The sequence below is a fragment of the Ostrea edulis genome, chromosome 5 (assembly GCF_947568905.1).
Source record: "Ostrea edulis chromosome 5, xbOstEdul1.1, whole genome shotgun sequence".
Lineage (NCBI taxonomy): Eukaryota > Metazoa > Mollusca > Bivalvia > Ostreida > Ostreidae > Ostrea > Ostrea edulis.
The window spans coordinates 1,261,113-1,273,867 of record NC_079168.1 but is presented as its reverse complement, the minus strand read 5'-3'; the positions used below and the strand labels follow the sequence as shown (position 1 = coordinate 1,273,867).

Here is a 12,755-nt window from a genome sequence, read left to right as displayed (position 1 = left end):
TAGGGTAGGTAGGTAGGAAATAAATTTTATTTTTTTTTTATATTTTATTTTTTCAAAGTATGCGAAAACATTGTAAACTCTAACAAGTTCAATGATCTATTGAATGTTATACTTTCAATATAAAATTTTGCTTAAATTGCATTGCAAGTAAACTTTCAATCTTAGCATTTCACCTGTTATTGGCTGAGGGTTATTTCCAGATGTTTTAGAAGAAACAATATTTTTCAATGAAACATATAGCATAAAACACAAATTAAAGTTAACTCCTTTATGCCCCTATGCTATACAAGTATCAGCTATATTGTTTCTACATTTAGATTGGTTGTCATGGGAATACTACTATTGGATATGTTTGACAGGAAAATAATATGCACTAAGCGCACGGTACTGGTGTCACTTTACGTTACACTTGTAACGTCATAAATTGTGGCAAAGCAACGTCACATTTTAAACAAATTCATTATCTCCAAGCCGTAATATCATAACTAAAGCACATGCATGATTTAATGTTTAAAAATTGAAAATAAATCTTTGTACGTGTATAGTGTACATTCATAAAAATTATGAATTCTCAGAAATACTCCAAAGTATACGTACTGTATTTATTTCACCGTGCCTACAACAGCAGGCATGTCGTATGAAATAAGAGTACCCGTTTCGGTAGGTTTCGTTTTGCTTCGGTAGATTTTGTTTCCTTTCGATTTCGTTTCGCATTTTACAGGTAACCATCCCATGAAATAAGGCTTGCAATTCTTATGAATATGACCTCTGAGAAATTTGAACACAGTAAAAAAAAATCAGTTTTGGTTTTTTCTAGGATATATATAGACTTGCTCAAGTCTCTATGTTTAATAATCATTGCTCTCTTTAATACTTTTTATTAATGCCAAACACGGAAGGGGGGAGGGGGGGGGTTAAAAACTCCCGTACGTTTCTGTCATCGATCTACATCGATCACGCTCTAGTGGGGAAAAAACAACAACCAGCGCATAGAAAGTATATGTAGTTTTGCGGTTTATAAATGAATAATAATAATAACCACGGTGAGTTGAAGTGAGAGTTAAAAACTTCCAAATAATATTACATTTTAACGTTTTAATGTTCACTTTCATTTCTGAATAAACAGTAGAAAAGGTATACAGAGTGTTATTTATACTCGTATGTTTTACTTGCGAATCGGTTAGTTTCAATATATATCATATTTAGTTTTGAGGGGGTGGTCTCATGAAAACCGTGTGACTTTAGATTTTTTTGTCAGATGTTGAACTTTTGATCTAATGATATTGTTATTCATATGCGGAAATCTTGATTTGTATTCGATAATCTTGATATCTATATGCGGACGGAAATTTTGATTTATATGTGAGAAATCTTGATATTCATGTGCGAATTTATTTTATTTTACTCTACGAGAGAGAGAGAGAGAGAGAGAGAGAGAGAGAGAGAGAGAGGGGCTTCCTCTACTCTTCTGGAGTACCAACGCATGTGGGCGAAATATTCCAGGGGCAATCGCTCACACCCGCCAGAGATCACCTGGGTCCTAAATACAACAGTGAGGTTGTTCAACACGTCACTGATACTCTAACAAGATTTTGACATTCAATTCATTTAATATGTGACTTATGTATATATCTTTCATTCATTGGAAGGGGGGGGGGGGGTTACATAAGATCTAACACGCTATATATATCCACCGTTCTGGTGCCTGTGCTCACATCCACCTCCTAGGGAATGTTACAGGCTGGTGCATGTTGGAAACTGTAGGAGGGTCCACAGTTTGCTCTGTACTTGCTCTTTAAACCAGGTAGCACGCAGGAGACAGGTGAGTTGCGCAGAGATCTCTTCCCCCTTAGAACGTGACCACCCGTTCAGGTCCAGGCACCTATGTCCACATAGGGCCCCCTGTGTTGCCCCTACGTTGGTAGTCAAACTGGCCGCCTCCCCAGTTCCCCACAAAAAATTGTACGCGACCCTTTCCGCCATATATGTAAATTTGCACCCTGTTCCTGATTACGATTAATAAATATTCAAATTTGTATCACTCTTGTTAATCCAGCTAGCTAAGCAGCCTATGGGGGATTACAGGGCAGCCACCCAAGCTTCGACATAGCTACTGGGTTTATTCAGCATATTAGGGCAAGCTCAACTATTCAATTCAGGCCAAATGTCTCACGGCTGGTAGTGCTGTATATTTATTAAAGTTTAATTTTAGCAGAGTAGCTCCTCTAGTTAAATTTAAGACATCCGAGGTCAGGTCATGGTCAATGAAGCTAATTCTTTTATCAATTTTTGAAATTATGCATTTCACAATCAATAATGACTAAATCCATGCGTACATCTAGCATGTGTACATCAACATTATCAAATACGAATCAAATATTATGGAATATAAATCGAGATTTATATAATTATCGAATATAAATAACAAGGTTACCAAATGTAAATAAATAACAAGATTATCGAATATAAATCAAAATTTTCGCATATAAATATTAAGATTAGGCCAAAAATAAAAATATGTTTGTTTCCCCTCGCCCCGACCGGGTAAAAAAAAAGGGCCCGGGTCAAAAGTTTTTTTGCCAAAAAATTGCGATGTTTTTTTTTTTATTTCCGTAAAAAAATCGTGTCCGCTCCGTGTCGGTTCTAGACGTTACTTCTGCTTTTTTCGGAAGTTACCGGGATTTATCGATACTTGAAAAATGGGTGACAGAATAGCGTTGTCGTCTACTGTAAAGATAAAATACAAACACACATCTAAAGTTGTGCCCATAATAGTCAACAGACTCTACAGTTTCTCCAAACACTGTACATGGAATGAGGTTTTGAATGATTTGACAGCGGACGGTGACCATAACATAGACAAGTTGGACGAAGTAACTGTCACCGTGTCGGACAAACTTGCCAACGGTGTAACTTTTGAGCCAGATTTTGAAGAACAGATACAAGTGGTTCACAACTTTGATAGAAAATTGAAATATGTACAATTTGACGTGATAAGAGACTTAGAACCAAATAACAATGTACCAAAAGGTCAAAATCCTCCTACATGTCCTACAGCTTTCGATGTTTTGATGAGAAAGTCCAGCACACTGACAAAGCTCCCTCAAAAGATTGATGAAGCCTCTCCCAGATTTACAGGTAATTTATATGCATTATTATATTTCTATCAAGTAGGTTTGAGATGGTGTATGGCTCATGTCTTAAAGTTATAAATGAGTCTGTCCCACACCATTTCATTTCTTTCTTCAATGTTCCCAAACTTTTGGTCTGGGGAAATTTATGGTAGGGGGTGTAAAAACGGTAAATTCCATGGGGAAGTGCTGCCCAAATTTTTTTCAACATTGGACAAACATAAACAACAATAGGAAAATGGGCAGTCAGACTTGGTACTGGCACTGATGCATGTATCTCATGAAAACAGACCAAAACTGCTAGGCTATATGAATGAAAGACAATATTATAATTTTCACACAGTGGTAACAAATATGTCTGACAGTTGTGCTAAATTAGATCCTAATATCTTTCATGACTTGCATTAATATTTCAATATTTTTGCTTAATTTTTCCTCCAATATTCTAACATTTACACCTTTCCCTGGATTTAAGGTTTTGTTTAACATTACAATCTAGGTTGTCTTGTTCTACATTCAATGAATATATTTTAATTAGCATTTGATATCTAATCTTTTTCAGGGTTGTGAAAACAGAATGCTTGTTGCCCAGAATGTGAGATCTACAATAAAATGCACTGAATGTGACAAACCTAGATGCATTTATTCTAAGCTGAAGTTGAACCCTCGAGATTTAAGAGCCTTGAAGCACACAACAGATAAATATGACTACACTTGCGGGGCAATTTTAGCACCAGAAGGTTTGTATATTTATTGACAATATTGTGATTAAATGACACTAAATAAGACTGGCATTTCTGACAGAACCAAAGCACAAGTATGTTCATTTGTTTATCATCATGATGATTAATATCATAAACAATGGATACATGAACTAAGATGAATATTCACTGTTCAAATCTTTTTAATCAAATGACAAAATGTCAGAAGAACAGAAATTGGATTTGTGTGTTTGTCCACATTCAATCTGTATCCTTGCATTGTTCAAAAATTTAAATGCTTTTTGTAGGCCTTATATACATGTGCAGGATAAAACATGTTTGCATCTACCATGCATATTCCCCTTTTTCACTCTCCAAAAGGACATTCAGTATTAAATGCACAATCTGTGGAAATTATGTTTTTGGCAGCCTTTATATTTACAGTCATTGAATGATAACATCTTTATAATATTTGTATCATTGAAGTAATGGAAGTAGGGATGAATCTTTGAATTTAACCTTGGGTAATCTGAAAAAGAAAATAAAGAGCACAAAAACATTAAAATCAATTTTTTTCTCTGACAAGTGTTTTTTTTTGGTGTCACTTTCAGGGGATGTTCTACATGGAAAAGTTTTCACAAGACTCCAGCTTGCATGTACCAGTCACATTGAATTTGCATACTACAGCTCGGATGTTGGCCGCAAAGACATGTGTGCATATTGTGTTGCAACAGAGATCCAAAAGGACAAGGACTTGTGCAAAAACTTTAAAGTTGTGCTGCCAGTTTGTGACTTGTGTCGTTCAAAAAAATTGGAAGTCCCAAAGAGAAATCCAATTAAGAAATAGTTAATTCTAGTCTGACAATCAGTTAATTCTAGTCTGATATTCATCCTCTCTAAGTCATTCTTTTTAACATGTTGTTTATGATTTTTGTTTCTACTTGTTTCTAGTCAAGAATAAATGTTTTTTGTTTATTTTCATTTATTTCTTTAAATAATGTTTTTTAAAGAAATGTCAGAGTAAAGAAAACAGAAATTACACATCCAGAGCATTCATATTAGCATACAGATTCAACGCCAGCAAGCCATTCCAAGATTTTAATACATAAAACATTGAAGCTCAACCAATCCTCAACATAGTAGTATAAATGTTCTCTTCTCCAGATGTTAAGCATTGAAGACAATCAGTGCCCTGTTTGACAGATCTGCTTTTTTTCCGACAATACATATAAAATTATATGAATTTAAAAAAAAAAAAAATATCACCTGCCTGCCTGGTCAGTTTCAAAAACTAGACCCGGGGGAGGGGAAACAAACATTCTTTTAATTGTGGCCTTATCGAATATAATTAAAATTTTCTCATATATGAATAACAAGATTATCGAATATGATTAAAGAGTTTCGTATATAAATCAAGATTTGTATAATATTGCAACGTTTTACACACCGTAAGTGTATCTGTTCAATGCTGAATTTTTATATGCATACATACAGTACATCGTCGCAAACCACGGGTTATTGTTTCATTCTATTTCACAAACGTTTGTGAAATAGAATGAAACAATAACCCGTGGTTTGCGACGATGACATACAGTAGTACATGCAACAAAATGTAGTCTGTACAATTGTCATTTGATAAAGTCAATTAAAGTATATGTACCAGATCTAGAGCAAAACATATCTATGAGATACACATGCTATAGCTTAAATACCTTGTATACTATTTTTAAAAATCATTTTAATTTAGATCATTCAAAAATAATAAAAGCAACATTTTACGTTTTAGCTAGACGTAGGTTGTGTACATTGACGTCGCGTCATTGCGCGACAAAATCACATGGGACATTTATTTGGACATTAAGTATATTTTCCTTTTCCTAAATGGACGCGGGATAAAATGAAATGTTGTATATTCTATATAGTAAATTTTATGTACTTTCTGTAAGTTATATTCATTAAAATATTCGCGTTGGGGTAATGCTTAGAAATAAGACATAAAATGGTAGAATTGTTTAAAAAGCTCGGTATTTGTAGAATAAAGACATTTCACTGGACACCGATAAAATCAATCTACTTCATGGATATACTCAGAATTTTATAATACTGGTATACATTGTGCTCTACGATACCTGTCATTATAAATGTAACAAGGATAGTCAACTTCCCCCTGTATTAGGCGTGCTACTGGTCATGATGATTTGCATTTGCAGTCTATCTACAAACACGGGACACCACTGACAGGCACTGTATTTGCCATTTTTAAGGTCGCTATATCAATTCTATGAACTAAATGTTTAAAATAATTGGTTTATGGTTTTTAGATAAGGACGTCACAATCATACACCAATTCTTACGTTATTTGGGACAAAACCAATCATTTTATTAATCTGTGGATAAAGCGTATGCGTATTTCATGTAACGCGGGACAACAAAAAATGACGACATCTGCGTGTATTTATTGCTAATGAAATGCGTGTAAATTATATTTTATATAAGCTATTATCATTATTTATATATTTTCCTTGCCATTGATGTATAAGACTTTAATAATCCACAAAATATACAACTCTGTAAACATAGTGGAAACATTTTCTAATGCACGTATGAAAGTAACACCAGTACCGTGCGCGACGTCTAGATGATTTTGAAAAAAAAATATTAAAAAATCACCAAAATATCAACATCATTAACATATTTTAAGTTTATTAATTCATTTCTGAATGTACTTTCACAATCTAAATGGAACAAGGGTAGGAAGACAGTCTGGGCAGATCCCACTTATCCTAATGGGATCCAACTCTCTTCCAGCTAAAACTTTTTACCGGACATAAATTTTTATTTTAAAAAAAAAGTCTGCACATCTTTTTCCCCCTCGGCTCTCAACAGCCATCAATAACTCGGATGCGTTCACTGCTTTATTTGTGGCCTTTTTCATAGTGTATTCAGTTAGAACTGCAGCAGAAACCATGGATGTGCATACAAATTTGATAGACTGGACATTCAAGTGCACTATATAATGTCTGTCACTCTGCATCATGACCTCCATAAAAACACTATAGGAGTTGGCAATTTTAACAAAAGAAAGTCTTCTATGGAAACATGACACTTGGCAAAGTCTTTCGGCCGTCTGTTAACTTCAATTGTCAAAGCACCGTTGCGTGAGGCAAGCATGAAGGTACAGTACTAGGTCAACCATCATGCCATGCCTGCTGTTAGTTACAAACATTATCAATGTTGTTTAAACGCTTGACACAATACCATGCACTTTTGTACATCGTTAAAGCGTTTGAATGACTTCATCTCAATGTCTAACTAAAAAGAAAACCAAGAACCGAGAACATATTTTTTCCGGAAAAATGACGATTTTTTTTTTTTCAAATTAGCGGAAAAAATTTCTAGGGTCGGGGCTATAATTTAGGGTCGGTCGGGTTAGCGGAAACACAACATATTTTATCAGTGGCCTTACTTAACCTTTGACCCGCGACTTGTTCTGAACTGTATGCCCTCAAAAATAGAGGCTACTTTCCTTATTTCTACTTTCTATCTTTCCAAGTCACTAATACACACCTATTTGATTTTTAAAAATGAAATTCATATAATAATCTCCTTGTAGCAATGGCATGCTTTAGAAGAGAAAATTTCAACAAAATTTATAATATTGTACATAATCCTAGTTGTAACACAATGATGAAATATTTCAGCACTCTCAAATAATATTAAATAAATTGCAACATATTTGAGACCCTCTCCACTGTTTTTGTAAGGATACATTGAAATTTATTCACAAAACTAGAATTATAATTACTGATTTTTCAGTCATGAAGTGGCATGGCTGGTTATCGGGGGGGGGGTGTGTCATCATGGTTTGCATTACCGGACGAGCCAAGGGAATAGATTTAAGTAGTTCTTATTTTTAGACATGAAAAAAAAAGATTTAAGAAATAATGTTTTTGATCCGGCCAAATTCCATAAATTTTTTTGCGTTTTTATTATATTTCTTAATCGCTCTGTGTCTAAAGAAAAATGCAAAAGTAAAGGAAGAACCTGTCTTGATAAGGAATTTTCATGGTTGATATAGAGATTGCAAAATGTTTTGCAGAATTTGTGAGGCCAAATCAGCCAGGAACGTCCACCATTTCTGGACACCCATTGTCCGATTTCACCACGACCTGGTGTACATCTTTCAAATGTGGAACTGTGACTATTCATGGTAACAATAAGAGATTTGTCTTGTCTGTGACTGCATTATTAGCAGTAAGTCGAGCGGGGCAACTGTTGCAGCTAATTTTCACAGACAATTACAAACTCGGGATGTAGTGTTCTTATTGATGCTGGTACTGATTGTTCAGTAAAATAACCAACAAAAGTAGAAGCTCGATCTTATTCGCATAAGCAGTGAAGGCCCACTTATTAGGGCCCCGCATGAAATGCGGGAAGCCCTATAGTAATCACATTGTCCGTCCGACCGTCCGTCCATCTGTCTGTCCGTCAACACTTTCTTTGTGACACGATAACTCAAATAGTTTTTATCGTCAGGGATTTTCCACACCATTTTGGGAATGGGACCTGGGCCTTTAAAATTGGGAATTTTAATGGCATTTTGTTCAAATTGGGAATTTTAGAAATTCATAGTTTTACAACATATTTCTTAAAATACGCTTTTTCAATAAAAAGATGAACATTTTCTCTTCATTCATGGAAGTTTTTCTTATCTTAACATTCTGTTTTTCGTTGCAATCAGGGTTAAATGACAAAACTATTTTTCAATGGTGCATGGACTGACGAAACACCAGCTTTCAAATTTCCAAGTGACCCTAGCTTCTAGTTCTCAGATGGTTCTTCAAAAATGTCAGGAAGAGAAAATAGACAGCATTTTCCCCATTTTACTTGCACCATGGCTAATATTGTGTATTTATACTTCTGAATACTAGATGAATTTTTTTTCAATAGAATGGAAATATTAAAAGTAATTTAAGGAAATTAAATAAAAGTTGAATTAAATTTAGATTTAATCATGGAGTTTCAATATATATTGCATTGCTCTTAATTAACATAAACAGTCCAATTTTTCAAATCATGATCTAGTTCATCAAGAAACTCTCTGTGATACTATCAATGCCAATACACTTGTTCAATCAGTAAGAAAAACACCAGCCTTGGGAAGTTATATTTTCACATCCAATAAAATCATTTTGTAAAGTAAATAAATCTCTAAATGCATATATGTTAATATTAATGATAAAAGTAAGCTAAATTTGAACTAATGCTGCTTTATACAATGCAGCATACAATATCATCATTTCTGGTGATTAGACTCTCCAAATGAAGTGTGTGGCTTCAAAGATTAAAAAAAATTATTTTCACACTGAAAATATATTCTAAATATATATGATATTTACCTAATACCTATCAGATAGGTTAAGGAAGTGGGTACAATAAGTGAAGCAACAATATAGCACGTATTTTAATCAAAGGGAAAAATGGAGGAAATTCGGATTTATCGAACAGTTGCCGATACTTCTAGAGTTTTATATAATGAACTATGATGGTAGTGCTGCTGAATTATTTTTATGGAGGACAATATTGCAAATCAAGACAATTTTTTATTTGACTTTAATACGCCAGTTTCGAGATACGAACTCTTCTGTATAGGAGATGCATTTAGTGGAACTTTGAATGCCTAAGTGGGACAGAGTGGATATGCAGCCAACGAGGAAGACGATGAAATGTATTAAAAGCGGCTTCTCTTTAAATATGTAAATGTGGGAAATACTAAATACTATCGAAAGAAATGTTTTACCGAAGAGGAAACATACAAACAATGTCATATTTGCAAGAAATATCTTGGATATGGTACTTATGACCAGCGAAATAACGTGATAGGATAAGAATTCTATATATTTAATTACTCCCTAAATACTTATCACTTACTTAGTTTGTGTATCAGTCGAATTCGGGTTATCAAACAGCGTATGAGAAACTTACTGAGTACATTCACTTACACTGTGATGAATATCTGTCCCACTCCCGCGAGTAAACAAATTCTTTCGCGCCTTACTATGTACGAGAGTTCTCCAAAGGGAAATAACTCGGACGTATCTCGAAACCGGCATATTGGGAAATTTTGTAGACAAATTGGGAAAAAATACTACTATTTTCCATTGGTAATGGGGCCGAATTTCGGACCCCTACAACAGGGTGGAAAATCCCTGATCGTACAGTTTTTAAATTTTGTACAGAAATAATGTACAATAAGAGGAAGAAGTCTATATATTTTGGGGTCATTTCACTTTGTCTGTCTGTCTGTATGGCATGATCTTTGTTATTATGAAAACTTTCTTTGTGACACAATAACTCAAACAGTTTTCATTGTTCAGTTTTCAAATTTTGTACAGAAATACTTTACAATAAGAGAAAGACACCTATAGATTTTGGGGTCATGTCACTTTGTCTGTCTGTTTGAATGTCATCATCTTTCTTATTATGACCGTATTTATTTACCACTGTCTAAGGGAGATAATTCAATTTGAATTATGATATGCATTGTATTGATATATAGAAAATTTACAAGAAATAACTCTACAACATTGTGTATGTGTATATATTTGTTTTTTTTTAATATGATATAAAAAATGCTTGATGTTACATGTATATTGAATTAAAACACGTTATTCCCAGTCAACAACTTTCGATCGGGATCGGAATACAAAATGAAATTTCTTATATCCGGTTGCAAAGTGAAACTGCTTCATGCTTCAAGTTATTGAATTATGTAGTAATTGCACGTTACACATTAGAGAACTGTTCCTTTTAATAAAGAAAGTCACAAAATAGATACATAATGAGTGTACCTTATTCATTACTGTTACTGAGCTTTCGTTGGTGAAAATCTCGAAATGACGTGTTTCGCTGCACTTGTTGATATTTACTTATGAATTTTTTGCGCATACATGGTATGTCTCTGCTAGGAATAATGGAAACTTTCTCACCTATGTATGTAAAGACATATTAATCTCTGTTTTTAAAAATGTAGAACACTTTTATCAAATGACAATGTGTTCGAAAACGCTTAGAGCCCCGATGTCAGAATTTCCTTTTCCAAGACATCAATATGTCAAATTCATAATTCCTTTTCGAATAGTATGTACCATATTTTGTTGCACTATGTTGTGTTTGAGTGGATGTCATGAGTGTGTCAAACAGAAGTAATTTAAATTGCATAAGTCTTGCATGAATTTGCTTCATGATTCCTTTTTCACAAATTGGCATTCCAATGTCTCTTTATATATTATTTATTCTAACATATATACCAGCCCCAAACATTGCTATATCAAATACAGATGTCACTTTCCTCTAATAACCCTCGGCGGGGCCCTTGCTGACCGTGTCAGTTTTCTAGTTGAGGCAAATCCTTGTTTGGGATGCTAGGTTTTCTTCCCCAGAAGTGTACTGTAAAATATACAGGATGGCCCAATGCAATACAACTTTTGCCAGAGTAAATACTTGACTTGTTAGCATCCAGCATGTTTCACAGCACATTTCTATTCAGTTTAAAAATAAAACAAACAAATCGCATACATCATGTACATTGGGTGTTGATTTGTTTTCTTGAAAGATATTCAAATTAAAAAAAAAAACTTTTAGACCTTATTTACAAAATCTTTTACCATGGCGAGTAGAAATTTTGAACATGGCGACTAGAAATATGAAAATGGCGACCAGAAATTTTTTCTAGGTGGCCATTTTGCAACCTGATAGTAGATGTGACTGTTTTGAATATGAATTCTTTATCATGTTTATGGCAAGACCTTGTTATACTTTGGTGTTGACCCTGAACAACAGCAGATCCAATGTGGATCAGGTGAGCGATGTGGCCACTGGTCCTCTTGTTTATATTGTTTTGTTTTTAGCTCACCTGAACCGAAGGTTCAAGTGAGCTATTCTCATCACATTTTGTCCGGCGTCCGTCTGTCTGTCCGTCTGTCTTTAAACTTTTCACATTTTCGACTTCTTCTCCAGAACCTCTGGGCCAATTTCAACCAAACTTGAACAAAAGCATCCTTGGGTGAAGGGTTTCAAGTTTGTTCAAATGAAGGGCCATGTCCCTTTCAAAGGGGAGATAATCACAAAAATGCAAAAATAGGGTGGGGTCATTTAAAAATCTTCTCAAGAACCACTGGGCCAGAAGAGCTGAAATTTACCTGAAAGCTTCCTGACATAGTGCAGATTCAAGTTTGTTCAAATCCTGGGCCCCGGGGGTTGGATGGGGCCACAATAGGGGATCCAAGTTTTCCATACAAATATATATGACAAATCTTTAAAAATCTTCTTCTCAAGAACCACTGAGCCAGAAAAGCTGATTTTTACATGAAAACTTTCTGACATAGTGCAGATTCAAGTTTGTTCAAATCATGGCCCCCCGGGGTAGGATGGGGCCACAAGGGGGGATCAAAGTTTTACATACAAATATATATGACAAATCTTTAAAAATCTTCTTCTCAAGAACGACTGAGCCAGAAAAGCTGATTTTTACATGAAATCTTTCTGATATAGTGCAGATTCAAGTTTGTTCAAATCATGGCCCCCGGGGGTAGGATGGGGCCACAAGGGGGGATCAAAGTTCAAAGTTTTACATACAAATATATAGGGAAAAATTTTAAAAGTCTTCTTCTCAAGAACCACTAAGCCAGAAAAGCTGAGATTTACATGAAAGCTTCCTGACATAATGCAGATTCAAGTTTGTTAAAATCATGGCCCCCGGGAGTAGGATGGGGCCACAATAGGGTATCAAAGTTTCTGAGTCAGAAAAGCTGATATTTACAAGAAAACTCTCTGACATAGTGCAGATTCAAGTTTGTTCAAATCATGGCCCCCGGGGGGTAGGATGGGGCCACAAGTGAGGGGGGGGGTTCAAAGTTTTACA

General features: G+C 34.7%; 2 protein-coding genes across 2 annotated transcripts in view; one reads left to right on the top strand and one right to left on the bottom strand.

Annotated features, from left to right (window-relative positions):
• The window catches only part of LOC130046652 (E3 ubiquitin-protein ligase TRIM71-like), a 74,517-nt gene that overhangs the window by 45,738 nt on the left and 16,024 nt on the right, over positions 1 to 12,755 (bottom strand). The window lies entirely within an intron of this gene.
• LOC125672562 (uncharacterized) lies at positions 2,505 to 4,813 on the top strand. The gene is made up of 3 exons (XM_048908761.2): positions 2,505 to 3,138; positions 3,694 to 3,871; positions 4,444 to 4,813. Exons 1-3 carry the CDS (start codon positions 3,115 to 3,117, stop codon positions 4,677 to 4,679), a joined length of 438 nt encoding a protein of 145 aa, XP_048764718.1. The 5' UTR covers positions 2,505 to 3,114; the 3' UTR covers positions 4,680 to 4,813.

What these genes read in the sequence shown, in the direction of transcription:
- LOC125672562 (XM_048908761.2), top strand. Translation starts at nt 3,115, where the DNA reads ATGAAGCCTCTCCCAGATTTACAG. An exon ending in AGCCTCTCCCAGATTTACAG is followed by an intron (nt 3,139 to 3,693) that starts GTAATTTATATG and finishes AATCTTTTTCAG; the next exon opens with GGTTGTGAAAACAGAATGCT. An exon ending in GGCAATTTTAGCACCAGAAG is followed by an intron (nt 3,872 to 4,443) that starts GTTTGTATATTT and finishes TGTCACTTTCAG; the next exon opens with GGGATGTTCTACATGGAAAA.